This window comes from Haliotis asinina, chromosome 9 (assembly GCF_037392515.1).
Source record: "Haliotis asinina isolate JCU_RB_2024 chromosome 9, JCU_Hal_asi_v2, whole genome shotgun sequence".
NCBI classification, from domain to species: Eukaryota; Metazoa; Mollusca; class Gastropoda; order Lepetellida; family Haliotidae; genus Haliotis; species Haliotis asinina.
Genome location: NC_090288.1, coordinates 41,025,590 through 41,044,537, shown reverse-complemented (window position 1 = coordinate 41,044,537; position 18,948 = coordinate 41,025,590). Strand labels below are relative to the sequence as shown.

The following is an 18,948-nucleotide window of genomic DNA, read 5'->3' as shown; positions in this document are numbered from 1 at the left end:
TGAGATTATGGGGCAGGTTTACATAACACCCTTCATCCCCATTTGTCCGTAAGTTGTGAGTACTCGACAATATGGGTCTTTAGTATCCATGTGGAGAATATGGGACAGGATTACATAAGACCCTTCACCGCTATTTGTCTCTAGGGAATATTCCTGGGTGATACAGATCTGTAGTATCCAAGTAGAGAATATGGGACAGGAGTACATAAGACATTTCATACATATTTGTCTCTAGGGATATTCCTGGGTGATACAGATCTGTAGTATCCAAGTAGAGGATATGGGACACGATTAATTAAGACCCTTCACCCCTATTTGTCTCAAGGGTGATTCCTGGGTGATACAGATCTGTAGTATCCAAGTAGAGAATATGGGACAGGGTTTCATAAGACCCTTCATCCACATTGGTCCCTAGTTGGGATTCTTTGGTGATATAGATCTGTAGTATCAAAGTGGAGAATATGGGACAGGGTTACATAAGACCCTTTCCTAGGATTGTCTATAGCGGCAAAAGAAGACCCAACAGCAAGAACCTAAGCTGCAGCTGTCAACACTTGGATGGTTTCATTAAAATGAAGTTATTAACATGCCACTGTGATGCAGCTTCATATAGCTAACTGCTGTGCCATGTTCAAGCTGTTTGGGAGGTTTAGAAGAACAGTTCTATCACTTCAGTGTTTGAATCCATTCCATGCCAGGTCCACATGATAGTGTCTCCATACCAATCATAAAAGTTGGTCAAGTGAGCCCATTCGGTGACACGCACAAACTTGGTCACATTCCCCTTCCAGCTAAACCACCGCCTACATGGTGCAGTGAATAGATGGGGGAGCCTGGAGAACGGAATGACTCGGGGTGAATACCCCTCATATCATGCCAATAAACTGTTAAATACTGTACTTGTTGTCACACTGCCTGCCTCCTGCCGGAACAGAATGAAACAAGGAGTGGTCTGCTTAATGTGAACCAATGTCTGAGTGAGCACCATAGTAGACACCTCGCTAGAGGTCAATGCTATAAGAACTGCTGGACAAATATAAGCTGACACACACAGGCACACATCAACAGACACTCATGCAGACAAAGACGCCATGCACAGACAGACACCTACACATGCATCCAACCCCTACCACCCACCCCACACACATACAAGGGCAATACCCACGGAAGCATATTTCACCTTTCCATTACCAGCCTTGCTCCATGTCTGTACAGGATACTAAGGTCTTGGATGTATAGTAATTCTATCCTTTGAAGAGGCAAGTCAAGGTACATGGACAGTTACGAGTCTGTTGTACTAACAACTTGTTCTTTTTATTAATGTTTCATAATAACACATTGCCACTGCCTCAGAAACTAATGCATGTCTACATCTCTTGGTGAGCAGTACAACATATATGACTGATATACAAAGTGGGTGAAATAATGTGACCCAATAACATGTTCTACAGAAACAAGTGTCCATTCAGTGTCAACAACTACATGAAGAAGATCACTGAAGACGTTTCAGGAGCTGCAACACTTTCCATCTTCAAGTATTGCAGAATTAACATCAATTATGTGCGCAAGCCTCCTGTTTTAAACAAAACCATAATTGCTCTCTAAGTGATGAAAGAATGTGTGCAGAAGAACGTTATGGATTTTCTGAAAGCCCTTACATCTTCATTGCCAACATAACCAGTTCACCTGAGGCCTTGGACAATGCAAGTATGTCAGCACAGTGTGCACTTACAAGAAAGACTAGCTTTTGCAAAAGACTAGGGTGTCTAGGCAACAGAACTATTGGCTGGACCTTGAGGAACATCAGTTTCACAATGCCTCTCAGCAAATGGTGGATTTCAAACACATACTGACAGCTGCTGAGGATTCTTATCTACATAGGTGGACAACATTGAGGCATTAGTCAAAGGAATGAGGAGATGCTTCTTGTATGTCTCCAGTAATGGGAGTGAGGGAGTGAATTGTGTTTCCAGCTGCGGTTGATGGCTTCAGTTGCATCACCACATGTCAGATAATACTGAAAGTGAACGTGTTGACATTTCTGTTTTAATGAAACCAACAGGCATGGAAGCTGTGTGACCATTAGAAACATGCTGTGGAAGGGTCTGAACCAAAGACCTGGTGAAAACTATGAAGGCCTGATCAGGGGATGAGACTCCATTGAACGAACTGTGTCTGATGTACAGACGACTTGATCATGGGTCATGCGTCACACCTATGGTGAGCATGGACACCTTCTGATTCATTTTGTCTCTGGACATTAACTTTTTCTGAAATCATAACAGAATTTTATATATGACAGCAATCCACATCACTCAGCTGATTCCATCAGTTGTCTGATCTTAAACCTAAGAACTCAACACCCTTATGCACACCCAGGACAAGCTCCTTGTATTATCTGGTGGACACCTCTCACACAGCACGCCCTGTGGTCAAATACCATTCATGAGTAGTGAGTTAATTCCTTGGTAGAGACTTCAAGTGGTCACCCACTGGTCAGAATCTCATATATTGGTGCTGTACTATGTGATCCACAATGTGTCCAAAGGCAGGGAGCACACATTATGGTTCTTACTCTCATACTGGAACATCTAAAGGCAATATGGCCAGGCCATGCCACATGGTTTCCGGTCTGTCTCAAGGCATAAGCTGATGCCAACTACAGTGACACAGGCACATGAAGAGCAGTGTGATCCTTTATGAAGCAACCCTTTCAGCAAAGAATCATAACAGAGCTGCCAGGGCCAGCCAGCTCGTCACTGACAAAATCAATATTAACCTAAGGATATAGGTGGAAAACCTGGGCTCCATTTAGCTTGTTTTCCTCCAATCTCAAGACACAGCATACCATGGACTTTGGTGTGGACAACTCGAAACATTTGCAACTGTTTACACAGATGTAACCAATAAAATTAATGAGTAAAAGAAAGCTATTACTTCAAACATCCATTTGGTAGATGGCACAAAAATATCTAATCCTGACATTGTAGTTTAAACACTCTGTTATGGATAAGTGAATAAATTAAGCTTGGTAATGAAGTATATGATGAAAAGAAGACCAGAGGTTTAGCAGCTGACCATAGGACAAACTTTATGGATGAACAACTTCTTTATTCAGGTAAAGAGATGTTCCGATACAGATTCTTGTATATATTGCTGCAATGTTACCTAACCATGTGCATGGATACATGGCCACAGCCCAAAACACTTGCTAAATTCCTTTCCTAGCAGTAACCAAACCTTTGGTAAGCATATCGTACATACTGTCAGTAAATCACGTTTTTGGTTTGATTTAACAATAATAAAACAGCACCATGTGACCTTGATGTTGAAGGAAAGCCCAAAGTTGTGCAGGCTTAAGATATTTACTGGTACATTTGGTTAACACCCATAAGCGCAGGTACAGCGCATTGAGAAGCATTGCTGTCAGGATTTGGATTAGGATTTGGAACATCTTCGTATACATGGTACCAAGATTTTTCTGCTGTACAATACTGTCATCAAACATTAGTCTTTTGGTCTAGACAATGAGAACGTGTTTTGTAATTATTCCTTAACAGAAACTCTTGCAATATATCCTTCACACACATATCATAACTCGACTCAGTGGGACTTCTAGGGCACTGGAAGTAGCTATGTAAAACTTCAGCACTTAAAGTGTCAGGAACAATTTTTGGTTATGGGTTCTAATCCCAGTTTATTTCATATATGGTTGATAGGTGTGGCTCTTAACACAGGTTTTCTCTTGTAAGGTGATGGAAACTAGAGAATGTAATGTTGGCTTGATTAAGAGTTTGCACATACTAGCTTGATGATATCTCTCAGCCCAGGTAACAGAGCTTTCACCCTAAGCCGTGCAATACACCACCAAGGTCAAAACTGAATTGGGGCATAGCGGTCAGGCTACTAAATTGGAATGGCATGACTTTCATAACAACATACCTGGGTGACTTTTCTTCTCCAGTGAAGTGCCCTTAGGTATCAAGAACCCAAACCTCATGTTTTGTCTCATGACTGTCATAAGTCCTAAGATATCCAATTGTCTTTCTGCTAAATTTGCTGAACAGACAAGGTCAAAATCACTTGAAATCACTGACCTGTTTTCCAAGAGATCATAGAGCTGAGGTCAATGCTTAAGTACAGAAATTAAAATCACTTTAAAATAAAACTACAATCACTTCACAGAACAATGCGGCAAAGCATTGCAGGTTCAACATGCAATTCGTCTCAAAGTAGTATGACAATAAAACCATTGTAAGATATAAAAAAATCAACAACAATGACAATGTGATGCTATTTTCACAAAGTAAACACTGAGGAATAGGGAAAGAATAAATAATTAGCAGTTTGTTCGGGTAGACTACAGGTGACACAGTGTTCCCTGTGCAGTCCAGCACTGGTTAAACAACACCAGCCATCAAACTGGTAATGGTAACACTGTTAGCCGTATTCCCCGCGGCTGGAGGCAAGGATATAACTATCTCTCTATAGTATCCAAGGAACTAAGCAATGCTTCAGTGGTCACGTTTTTAAGATTTGCTGTAGTCAGTTATGAATATGGAACAACATGTGTCTAAATCTATTCTGTATTGTTGCTGAGAATTGCATGTAATGTTTTGCAGCGCCATGTAATGACAGAGTTCGATGTAATGTCCGGACGGAATCTGTACGGCGCCGACATTTTCTTGTATACTTGAGATATGCAAGATGGAACAGTCTTATGACCAAATGGCAGCGAGTCAGAGTCTTTCTGTCTACATTTGCATGTGAGCTCGATGTGGAATGGAAGCTTAAAGTAATTCTAGATTCTGACATTTACCCAGTTTGTGAAAACCCTCTTTACAAAGTTAGAAATGAACAAGTACAATGACTATTTTAGGACAAACTAAGGATTTGGGGCCAGCAACTGTGGTTCTGGTGGCTATGGGACACGACTGGGATTACTCCTGTGCCCTAGATTACAAGGTCAACTGCACCCTTCCATGACTGAATACTGTATTCATAATGATCTCAAACTATTGACTATCTTCTGTGTAAGCGTACAACCAATGATAGAGTGTGTGAGTGTGATTTTGTACCTGTTGTTTTGTCAATAAATCATCATAACCCAAGGATAGGGAATCTGGGATTCAAACCCAAGAAAGCTGATGCAGACTGCCTCAGATATCTGTGCTAATCAGAATCAGTACAGAACATATTTCTGAAGTACGTAGAACAGTACTCATTATATAGCTGACTGCTGAGATCAGCAGTTGACAAGTTATCAGACAATGAAATGTTTACATATAGGTATCCATTTAAGCTTTAGCTGCAGAGCAGAATACTCCAGCATGGCATTATCAGCAGCAGACCTTGAGGTGCGCAAAGCTAGATAAGTAGCTTTTGTTTCCTGACAAAAGGGATGAATATTTGATAGCAGCATAAATACCTGTCATCTATCGACTGGGAAGAAGCAATGAGGAGAAAGCAAAAGCTCCAAAGCACAGAAATTCCTTGCACTTAACAACCTTTCAGATTTGAAGCTGATCCTTTGACCAACCAAGGATGTTTTCACACCACTTTTAGCAATATTCCTTTAAAGGACACCAGACACAGGCTTCACACATTGTACCCATATAAGGAATCAAACTCAGACCTTCAGAATGATGAGTGAAAACTTCACCTTCACCTCTAGGCTGCCTCATTGTCCTAGGTAGACTTTTAGGGTTCCTAGACACTCAAAATATGTGGATTTCAACATATGTAATCTATAAGCACAAAATTTTGTTATATCAGATGCTGTTTTATCAGGTGGTACCAAACATTTCAAAGGTAAGGTATTGTCATCATCGTCACGTGATACAAAACATTCCTCAGGAGTATATGTTCCTTAATGAGGGGACATCAAACAGTTTGGACCCAATGTGTTTAATGCTTCCTTAAATGTTGTATGACAGTCTAGACATGTTATGATGTACTTAATATTAAATTTTTAATGTATTTAAGCCTCACAGGTCATGCAGAGGAATGAGAAAGGGTATGAAAGAAAAAGAAGAGGAAATTGAGCCAGGGGTCTTGGGGACTGAAGATTCATACGATTCACCAGCATGATCCAATCACCAGAAAAGCCTCATCCTTCCTTCCGATGCAGACACTGACCATCAGACCAGAGGGGCTGTCCACTGAGTCTACTAACCAATGTCCATGGTGCTGACAACAACAAGGACATTTGTTCATACTCTCAACCAAAGGTTCACCCAGACAACATAACCTGATGACCAGCATGCCACCCCCACTGGCCATAATTATCCACGCTGGCCCAAGACAACATCCTCAGACTCAGAGGCTTTGAAGGAACTTCCCCTCGAGTCATTGGAAGACCAAGTTCCAGTCAGCAGTAAGACTGGTACATATCCCCATGAAGTACCAGTTAATCACACATTTGCCAATTGCTTCACCTACTTCCAATACTCCTCAGTGATAAGCAAATACTGCTGACCTCCTGGATGTCTGAAGTCAATACGCTCAGCCAAATGTTTATCACTTGGGACTTGCATTGAGAGACTCCATGTTTAGGAAAAATAATCAACCCGTGTATAATCTAAAAGCATTGAATTCTCATCCTATGATTACAGTGAAGGCCAGATTTGAATATCTTAGCAGATAAGTCTATGAAACATGTAAAGTTCTTGTAAGTCTACCTGGATGTATAACTGTGACTTACCACTCTAAGCTCTATTTCAGCAAACCCACAGGAGGAGAATGCAGGTATACCTTTACACATTGTACCCACTGACAGAACTGAATTTTATGCGAGAAAAATAATCAGCATCATGATTGACAATATCATCAATATGTTCTGCTGACATCATCAGCTCCAGTCTTTATACCTGTCCAAATTACACCATAATGCTGCATCAGTAATACTTTACACCATCATTGGAAAGTCAATGTTGTGGTTCATATCATAACTCAGGGCCTAGATTTTTTAAGCTCTCTTAGCGTTGGTGCTTAGTGCTGTGGGAGCTTCAAAAGTGTAGGCCCAGTACAACGGAACGAAAGAAAAATCTGCATCTGCAACGACCTATTTAGATTCAGCCCATGAAACCTAATCATCAGACGGTAAATTACTCCTTGCACATCCATCAGGCTGACACTGAAACATGGCTCCTTGTACCTCAGGTGCACATGGACCCTGCAATCCACCAGTTTTCACACCTCTGCCATTGACTGGCCATTTGGGTCAGGCAGGAACACACTGGAAAAAGCCAATAGCCAACATACACATGACCTTGACCTTGGAATGCAGAACAATATGGAGATTATCATATGTTGGATTTCGAAAGCATGATGGTGAAAGATATGAATATTCATTGTATCCAGTATGGTGCTCAATTGTCTACTAGCAATTTAAAGTGGGGAATAAGCTTGGTTTAGGCATGCTATTTATCTGCGTGTAAGTTTGATTTCCATGAAAGAGTTAACAAATTACAGCATAACCCACAGTTCTCATTACAAGATCCAAGCAATGTCACAAGTCATAGCATGACAACAATATACATGTATCAGTTTAACACAAGGCCTATCAATAATTGTGAGACAGGACAATAGAGCACTATACAGGTATTAAAGATTTACAAATTCACACAGTGCTAAACCTCATATCAGGTCAAAAGAATTCAAATTACCCTAACAAGGTAGGACTCCATGAGAACGGTTTATACCACTCATTCAAATGTTGGCGTTATTGCTATGTCCAACAATCAATACTATGACGAGAGCATGAAGGCTAGACAAAGCTGCTATTCCATGCAGTTGTCAGTTCAGGAAACTATAGGCTTTCTTCAACAGTAATAGTGTCATGGGTGTCCTGTCAACTGAGGGTTACACTTTGATATGCAGAGTTGTTACCTTTGGGTATGAAAGATGGGGGTTTGAATCCCTACATGAATACAATGTGTGAAGCCCTTTTTCTGGTGGTCCCAATCTTGATATTGCTAAAATATTGCTGAAATAGGCATAAAACTTAACTCACACGCTAAAGCTGACATGGGCAGTGGGATAATCTTGCGTTTAAAGCGTTTGCTTGTAACGCCAAAGATCAGGGTTCAATTCCCCCCCATTGGTACAAAGTTGTAAAGCCCATTTTTGGGGGGTGGTCCCTGTTGTGATATTGCTGGAATAGTGCTAAAAGCAGTGTAAAACCCAACTCACTCACTCACGTAAGCTGATATGCCTTAATACAACCAGAACACTGACACAAGTGGTAGCAAACTCAACTCACTCACTCATTCCAAAGTATACCGTATCTTAGCTTAATGCTTGGATCGTGTGTCAAAACATTACTGTGAGCTATCAGTCACCAATAAAGGACAATTTGTCAAGCTATGAATTAACATGTTTCACACAGAACAGCTGTAGTACAACATTCATTCACAAACAGTGAAAGTTGGGTAAATGTATTTTCCACCTTGACATCAGCCAACAAGCTATAAGCTGACAAAGAAGCTAATTAAGCAAATTATATTGCCTCATTAACAGTGTCAGCATTTTTTAATGGTGATATCAGCAGCAGCTCTTACAGGCCCATAATGACTGTGTCCTGTGTTATAATTACCGTACTTAACGTAACCACGGTTATTAGCATTGTTAGCCCTGATTACACTTGCAACAGGTCATGCTCTGTACAGCATTTACTTACATCGATGCCACACTTCTGGATGATGGTAACAAAGGCCCATAAGCTATTTAGTTCAAACAGATAAAACCTAAAATGTGAATTACGATTCACTGACAAACTGGAAGAAAAAATGTTCCTGGAATACTTCACATTTGTCTCAAATGTTCCCAGGGCGAATGAACTTCTGCCCTTTTAATTACAGTGAAAAATCATATTCTAATACCCGGCCTTACGTTGAACAATCTCGTGTGTCTAAGGGTCACATCATATTCTGAGGAGAGGTGGGGCAGCCTTGCGGTCAAAGCATTTGCTTGTCAGGCCAAGGACCTGGGTTAAATTTCCCACATGGATGCAGTGAGTGGAGCCCATTTCTAGTGTCCCTGCTGTGGCATCGCTGGCATACTGCTAAAAGCAGCATAAAACTGAACCCACTCACTCACTCACTCACACTGTCTCATATTCTGACATCAATGCAATTTCAGCACTGAACAAATTCACTGAATAATGCAGGAAGACAATATTAATGACAGTTATAAGAACACATTTCCAGTTTGAAATCCGAGCCAATCCACTGGAGCTATCAAAACTTATTTCAAACAGATAATGTAACATGATGACATTTGCCAAAGACTGTATGTAGTGCCTAAAAATATATCATAAGTTTATTGATTAATGCCACACTGGCAATATTCTGCCTATACGACAACACCTTGAAAATTATTAATTTGATCTGGACCAGACAATCCCGTGACCCGATTTCATGGAAATTCATCTAGGTTAAAGACCTGTTGGCATGGTACATGCTTAAATGGTTGAATAGGTCCACTGCTCTCACTTATTTGTGACATTCTGAAAATATTAATAATTCATTTGTGTATCGGTAGCTGCACTGAATCAGCATGCATGATAGTAGTATCATACTGGAGAGCCAAAGTCCCTGCAGAGGCGCATTGAAAGTGAATCATATTGAAACCAGAGAACAATGCTTACAAGTACATGCTGTTGTTACAGCACACAATGCCATGTTGCACAATCAGTTATACCATACTGGGAATAACACCATTATCTACACTGTGCACAAACGTATCAAAAACCCACTCTGCATTTGAACCAGCATACAACTTTCCAATAAACATCGGATCATACCAAATATATTAAATATTATAGCATGCTTCTTCCATCACACATCAGCTGATACTCATTCTATCAAATATTATTGAATACTCCTTCCACTAAATACTAGATCATATCCCTGTCCCATTAAACATTAGATCAAACCCCTTTGCATTAAATATTAGATCATACCTCTTCACACTGAATATTAGATCATAAACCTTCTCATTGAATATTAGATCATATCATTAGATCATTCTCTTCCTAGAAAATATTAGATCATACCCATCCCACTGAATATTAGATCATACCTCTTCACACTGAATATTAGATCATAAACCTTCTCATTGAATATTAGATCATATCATTAGATCATTTTCTTCATAGAAAACATTAGATCATACCCATCCCTATTACATGTCATGTCTCTGTTGAAGACCATGAAAGATTCCAGACATTACAAATCGAGGGTTAAAATATCGTCCACAAATTAAAAACACACACAAAGCAGGGCACCATGTGTTCGAAATACATGTGTTGCCATGGTAACTAGGAAGCATTGATTGCAGTATCAGTCTGAGCAAGACATCCTTGTGGTCTCAGAAAGCTTGGTGTCGCCAATTAATTTACATCTTCCGAGTGATAAGAATTAAGATATTGCATATTCTTCATTTCCATAAAGACAAGATCTCCTTCAAACTTGATTTCCCCATTTAGAAAGACACAACAAAAGATGTTAAACTACATCAACTCTATGTTGATGATGTCGAATGAAGGACATTACAAGATTCAGCATTGTTTAATAAAACATGACGTCTGTAAACTTTACATCTGAAACGACATCCACAAGATATCCTGCACAGTTCACCACAGATAAAGTGAACCCATTGTGACAATTTTAGTGCCAGAAGCAATGCAATTAAAATTGCAGAATCGGAGAATCAAAAGAATCAGACAATAACTCTCCGGAGACCAACAGCAGCATCTTGAGGGTAATAAAAATATGGAGTATGTTGACATACTGTAACAGTATCACAGCACTGCATTCAAACCATTTTCACTGAAGCACTAGCCAGACCCCACTCACTGTACAGTTGAAATCTGTTTCAGATACACGTTTCACTATAGCTTATTTTACCTGTATGATCTTGTGAGGCATTGAAACTAAGGAATCATCATCATCATCATCATCATCATCCTCAACAACAACAATTTTTAATGTCTCACTGACACTAATTGTCACGATCATTGTCATCATATTTGTGAACAGAGATCATATTTTCATTCAGTCACTGTCATCATCCTTATTGCCGTTGTCATAGTGATGGATATATGCAGGAAAACCTTAGTCTTTTTCAGTCCACATTTCAAGGAAACCCTTCCTGCTCAATTTACAGGATTTGATAACTAGCTTGCCCACTGAGGCTAAGAAAGGTAATTAGTCTGAATGTCATTAAGATTCTTCTGTGTGGTCCTACCCTAGTATGCACTGAAGTCTCTGGTAGATCACTGCCCCAAAGGGTCCTCAGTTGTTGATGACGCCAACAATACTGGCTAAAATCCAGTTTTAGACATGTATAATTCACTCATACACAAATCCTTCAAAACTTGTCTGGTTGGTTTGGGATCATTAGCATTGAAAGACTTGTTACTATCAAATATAAAAACAATCTTACATGACAACGTCCATGTCTATATCCCTACAAAGAGCTAGTGTAAGCAGCTGACAAACAATGAGGGAGGGTCTCAAATATATATTTACTAGAGTCACTGGCCCTTTCCCTGAGATCTTTGAAGTCAATGACAACTAGAGTGGTACTGCTATGAAATCAGCCCATATATACACTACAAAACAACATTTTGTAGGTCTGCTAGAAACAATAATAAAACAACCCCTTCATGATCTTTTATGCTGACATAAATCAGAACCTGCTCAGAGACTGATCTTAAAGTCTTCTGTTACATAAACAAAAATGCACCTGGTATAAAATTAATTGGTCTTAAAGGTTTTGTGTATTTCACTGTGACCAAACCAATTTTATTTCCTGTTTTACAGATCCACATGTTGCATTTTGTCAACAATAAGAAAAAAAGTAAAAATTAATATTCCCTGCTCATAAAATAAAATCCCAATGTTTTCACTGGCCAAAAATGTAAACTTTCTAGAACTTTTTTTGAGAGACTGCAGGGACTGGAAAAGGCAGGGGCCATGGGCCATTTTGCACGTTAGAATAGAAAATGGCCCATTAAAATTTACTATTTAAAAATACTATTGATGCAAGGGTCATGGTCCATCCTAAATTCAGAAAAAGGCTAAGAATCTTGAAAATGGCCCATTGTCAAAGTTCTCTTTCCCAATCCCTGAGACTTTTTTTTTCACCCCACATACATTTCATAAACTGGCAAACACTATGGCATTTAGAAGGAATATTACTTCAGGGATTTTATTTATTTTTATTTTTTTCCTCCTGCCTTTAGGTTTTCTGAGGACACAAACCCGTTAAACAAGAAATAAAAGTGGTCTAGCCTGATAATGCCTTTCACTAAGTCATTGCAATGAGATTTTAATTTTTTCAGAACAACTTGACAAGACTCAAAACTGTTGACACATAAATCAGTCTATTTCACTGACTGGATCATTAGCACAGGCATTTTAGCTTAGCTGTTTCTCCTCCAATGAAAACATTATTGTAAGTAATGAAATTACTAGCAGATAAATATTGTTCTTCATTAACAGATGGTGATAAGTGCCAACTATTGAACATAGCCCATCAGACTGAATGCATACACAACATCAAGACTGTATGGTCAACTTTTACCAATACAAGTGCAAAAACAAACACTTCATTGCATAGTTTTCAAACACCTCTCATAAAAGAACCTGAGTAAAGTCAAACTAGAAATGTTTTGGTGCCCATTCTGAATTTAGTGTAGCAGCCAAAATCTTTTACATCAACCCACACTTTCTGCTCAAAAGCTACACCAAATGTTCAGAAAAATGTTGCACAGTTAAACATACTGTCAAAATAAGCACAAAATGTAAATCAATTTTTGGTAACTGAACTGAACATTTTCACATGCTACTTAATTCATCAGCCTGTAGACAGGTTTTCAAATATGGCTGAAATGGTGACCATTTTGAATATTGCACTATGCAATATACGCAAAGGTTTAACAAGCAACGACACTACCTCTCACCTTCAATCAAGCTGCGTAAAGCCTTAAACATTGTGACTGGAATCACAGCTATTTATTCTTAAAATCACAGTTTGATAACATGTCATGAATAAAGAGTGCAGATGTCATGTATTCTAAAGAATGGTAAAGAAAGGTGAAGAAACCTAACTTTCATACAATTCACGTAAACAATGACCAATGTTGCCATAGGTACTGACTGAAATATATGCATGCAAGGATTGCAAAGAAATATTTAAATTTACAAAACATTTCCATGCATACTTCAAATGTACTAGCTTACAAAAAGCATCAATTGACATTTCCTGACAGTCAAGAAAGGGAATGACCAGTATCCATCGTCAATCCTGAAAAGCATTGTACTGAAGCAGTGAACTATATACATTCTTTCAAAACACACAAAGGGGTGAGTGCACTTACCCAGCAGCCAGAATGACATGCAGGTACTTATCATTATATTGCATTAATTATGAAAAGGATATCTCCATTCAACAACCCGGATGCACAGCTTTCTGATTGGGTTGCTCAAGCGAAGACAGAACAAGGCCCGCTGTGGGCGCACATTCTGGTTTTGTTGTTTCCTCATGTTGGCACGTTTGCGAGTCATGGTTGCGGCACCAGCTGCAGCAGCTAGAGCTGTATTCCAACCTGAACTGAGAACCTTTCCACTGTCACCTCCCTCGACACCTTCGATGTCACCCTCAGCGGGTGCACTGCCACTAGCTGTCGCTTCGGCAGGGGAATTTTGGCCGTTTCGCGGACACGGCGATTGGGTATCCGATAGACCCCCACCCCTTGTTTCTGTGGTTCTTGCTGACCGAGTTGGGCTTTTATCAGGGCCCCGGTCATTGTTTGACCCTGGAACAAAAACACAGAGATTAGATCACTGATAATCACAGCAAGTCAACTAATCATTTGCATACCCCTGAAGAATAACATAATAATGTGATAGAGGTGAGTGAGTGAGTTTACTTTTACGCTGCTTTTAGCAATATTCCATCAATATTGCAGCAGGTTAACAACAGAAATAGGCTCTACACATTGTCCCTAAGAGGGGAATCGAACCCAAGCCTTTGGCGTGACAAGTGAGTGAGTGCAGTTTTAAGCTACACCCAGCAATATTCCAGCTGTATGGTGGCAGTGTGTAAATAACTGAGTCTAACTACACTCACTCACTCACTCACTTTGAAAGGCTGTACATGCATCATGACGTTGGTTACAAAGGGACGAACATGGCATAGTGATGTCAATGCAGTGTGACATTATGCAATAAATGTTCCAGTGTACCCAATTCTTCCGCAACCTCTTTATGAAAACCAGTTTCGGTTTCAAACTATTAAAATAATCAAAACATGCTATTTCGACAATTTAATGAATGTGAGATGTGGGTAATGAAAAGATTACCAAAGTCGGTCACATTACATATGAATTATACAAAACTTGCGACCTTCCTATGATACCAGAGGAAGTACACTTGTTTCATATAATTTGTACATAATGACATCTTGTGTAGTATTTTCTATTTATGCATGTATTAATGATTACACACACAGGAAACGTTTATAATTATCATTATTATCCCACGTAAAACAGTGAACTTTTGACTAAATTTTGAGCAGATACAAAATGAAATCCAAGTTTGTTTGTGGTTTGTAACTGTAAGCGGATATGGGCTAGTAGCCTATAGACAAGTAAGCCACCATTATTTGATTGCCTGAAATGAAAACTGACTTGTCCCAGGCATCGGGCGATGGGATTTTTGAACCCCTGTATGACAGAAACGTATGAATTTCACAACAAACACATGATTCAGAGTGTGATGCAATGTTACTGTGTACATCCTCTACTCTGTACACTCAGACATGTACTTGTAAACATCAACGATGATGAACCACATCATCAAATCCATACACACATCAGTGACGTGATAAGGCAGCATGGCAGTGTACAGGAAAACTGATCCATTTTGCCATGAAGTCCATAAGATAACCCAAGTTTGTCTTAAGATGACTTAAGATGGTGCACTTAGTCACCACCAACTGGTAATCCGACATTAAGCCAGAAAAGAAGTCTTGACTCCTTTCAGTCTAACACACCTTCAGACAAAAACATACAGCAGAGATAACCATAGTAACATAGTTTTAATTATTTTTTACCCCTGTTCCTTTCCACGAAAGTCTAAACAGGGTAGTTTTCTGTTTTACTGTTTTTTGAGGTTTTTTTTATATGTTTCTGTAGGCATGTGACATCACTTGCATATATCGTCTGACATTGTTCAAAGTTCCACAAGGAAGACAAAATACTTAGGTCAAGAGTAAATGAATCTGAAGGTTAAACAGTGGCAGACATCAAAAACCCTAAGACATACAAAGCCTGTTTAATATATTTTTTAAATACCTACACACATAATTTCAACATTTACAAAGATCAATATCAACATCATGAGTAGTGTATGAGTGATGTTATACACGATCTTCACACACACACCGTTAGCTGGAATGCCACGTTGAGCAGGAGTTCCATTATGTTATACTGTGGCCACTTCAGTGTTGTAGGTCAAAGATATTATACCATTTGTTGGGTCGTGATAAACCATCATTACAAATATGTGAAAGATTGCTGATTCTGCTGTCAGCAATACCGACTCACTGACACGTGTACTGTTACCACCGCAGTGCAGCAACAGTTACTCAACAGCAACATTCCAGCTATATGGCAATAGTCTGTAAATAATCGAGTCTGGACCAGACAATCCAATGATCAACAGCATATGCAATGATTTGCGCAACTGGGAACCTATGACGTATCAACCAAGTCAGCGAATCTGACCACCCAATTCTATTTGTCGACTCTTACGACAAGCATGGGTTACTGAAGACTAAAGCCCAGATTTTCGAAGCTCTCTTTGCACTAAGATAGTCAAACGAAAACAGGTCCAGCATTTTCTCCCTTTTTTCTTCTACATACAGTACTACTGCTTTTATTGTCGTATTCATACTGACAAAATACTGTTTCACATATAGAAAACAAAAGGAACTCAACCTCCTTATATGGAGCACATAGGTTGCATCTGAACACTACAACCCAATCTGACTAAATCTGATGCTCAATTAAGTAAAAGGCCTGAAAGTTTAAGAAACACTTCCTCTGATCAAGCCTACTGTTTAATCCATGGTTTCTGACCCATGTACTTTGCATGCTTGATAAGTCAAAGTCTCTCTGAAGAGGCATCTCTCCTATAATGCCTGTTGTCTCTAGAGGCCTATTCTTGCAGGTGCCCCATACTTTGAGACCACACTGAGATTTTGTCTCTAAAATTAGTTTCCACTTAACCATGTTTGCTGAGCTTCTGTCAAAAGTAAGATGATAGATGCACTTCAAATTATGAGGCACAACAAAGGAGGAAACTACGATAAAGATCAAGTCTCATAAACATCTAAACTATCCTCTATGATAGACAATGAACAAGAGTTGTCTGAAAGTTGCCATAAGATTGTTAGTTTAAACTTATAGCATGTGGCACAGCGTTTTGTAGCTGGATATCATGAGACCAAGTGCCAGGTAAAAAACCCTCAATACACTAATGTTTGATGCTGGTTAAGCTCTGAAACAACCAGGAAATAGTTATTCCATGTTTATGTATTTGATATGGTATCACAGCTGTTTTGAACCTAAAGCCTACTGAGTGTTTACAACTGTTTTCAAACTAGTAGCATTTTGATAATATTTGTAATGCTATGGTCAAATCCAATTTTCAAGTTTATGGGCCTGCTATGGCTGCTGATTTTGTTTATTGCTCAAAACTGCTTCAAGCATTTCATAAATATGACAGCCTGTATAAAATCAAGTGTGGACTTGACAATCCACTGATTCGATTGCATGAACATCAATCCACTCAACTGGGATTAAGATAATCAGCCTTGTCACAGAGTCAGACCATGTGATAAATTTTGTCAGTATGACAAGACAAAGCTGATGGAAATCCATTTTCTCTCCCAGAATCTCATGAACTTATAATTGACAAAAACATTTTAAAAATGGTCTTCTTGAATAATGCTATTATATGAGTCTTTTTACATTTGAAATTGAACTTCATGTGTGTTTTGTTTTTGCAACTTGTACATTTCCTAAACAATATATGATATGTAATTAATGCATGGTAATGTGCAACATGTTGCGAGAGAACCCACACTGTCTATTTTCAGATATAATGGAGTGAAAATAGAAGCTGTATTTCACATGTTGTTAGTGAATAAATTAGTCAGGCATGAGCAAAAAAATACACAAGGAACACTTGTACTCTTGAAAAGCAAGCATATTATTTGTAAGTAAGGTGTAACCGGCTCTGTATCCTATGTTCATGCACCCTGAGATGATGTGTACAAGATACAATGCTCACAATGTGCAGTAATTAATGATATGAACATTATTTCTTCGTTTCTTCAACAAAATTAAAAACTGCAACTCCGAAATAGTTTTTGGCCATACTGAAAAACAAAACGCAAACATATCATATCATGAAATATCCTCTTTACATTACAGAATAAGTTAGCTAACATACATTTGACAAGTATTTAATTTCGATATGAATTATCCTTAAACTCACATTGATTCAAATTTCATCAGTTACAAACGGGTATTCAGAAACTTACACCTTATCTCTTAGCAGGTACACTGGAAATAGAACCTTATCTGTAATTAGAACTGAGTATTGCAAGGTTAGTAATACAGTCATATGCGCCCGCGATAAATTAATTATTTAACTTTCATCACAATATTCCAGATAGGTGTTTCGATGGAGTTTTACAGTAACTGCATAAAAAATAGTTTAAAATATCAACACTTCAAAGTTGCAAACTCTTAGACACTTTAAACGTTGATTCTAAAATAATATCTACATAAATACAGAAGGCAGAAATCAAATGCTAAATTTTGTAAACAAAGAAATTCTGAGGTCATTATTTGTGAAAGGCATTATGGGAAGATGCAGTTTCGTTGGGCTTAGTTGATTCATGGTAGTCAGATGCTGACTGAAAATTTATTCATACCGAGTTTTCAGAAGCATGTTCAAACCACGAAGGTCAAATTACATTCCCATGCTTCAAATACTCAATAACACCTGGAAATTGGCCAACACAAGATGCTTATTGACACAGTTAACAAAAAAGTAAACCAAAGGGTTTTACTGTCTGCACTCGTTTACATCGAGTACGGGTACAGCAGTGAAGTGTCATCAGCTGGCCATTTCAGCTGGTTCCCATGGTAGCATCTGGAGTTGCTCATTTGTGACGTCATTCTTACTTTACGTCAAAATATGATTTGAATGATGTCCCCACTGTTGATGACACAACAAAACAATTGTTTGCGATGTTTCTACGTGTCAGTATGCAGTGAATAGTCTTGCAGTTTCCAGGAATCTCTTACCATTTGATCATGTTTTTCAGCCAATCAGATTACAGAACACAATAACTTTTGGTTTACAATCAAGGTTACAATATAACACATTGAGGACAGAACGTATGCATTGAATGTCACAACATCATATACCAAATGTCATTCCATTTTGTGCAGAATTGCTGATTCAGTGATTGTCTACAAATAGGATTGTCAACATGGCTTCCATGGCAGCCATATTGACATCATATTCAGACCTCTTGAGCAAGTTTAGGGGTTATCTTTGGAAGCCACAAAACTGTGAGATTTCAACCTCAGAGGTCCACAGCATTTAGGGTAGATTATGTTTACAGAGCAAGGAAATACATTCTCAGACAATTCAAAAGGTATTCAAAGAGATACAAGAAAAATCTAATGAATAACAACTTCTTGATTTATCTATTACTACACATCTTCTAAATGCCTTTGAAGAATTTCATTCCAATAGAATTCTTGGTCACACTGCAGTGGTCAAATCAAAATGACTTTAGGTCGGTATTTTACATGTCCACATTCTGTGAGAAGACAGTAAGTCCGACATTTTGTGG

General features: G+C 38.7%; 1 protein-coding gene across 10 annotated transcripts in view; it reads right to left on the bottom strand.

Moving 5' to 3' along the window:
• Nucleotides 1-18,948, bottom strand: part of LOC137297056 (muscle calcium channel subunit alpha-1-like) — a 121,235-nt gene that overhangs the window by 97,760 nt on the left and 4,527 nt on the right. For all 10 annotated transcript variants that reach the window (XM_067829017.1, XM_067829016.1, XM_067829018.1 and 7 more), the window contains exon 2: nucleotides 13,450-13,825. In XM_067829017.1, coding sequence (XP_067685118.1) covers nucleotides 13,450-13,825 — 376 coding nt within the window. The remainder of the gene's footprint in view (nucleotides 1-13,449; nucleotides 13,826-18,948) is intronic.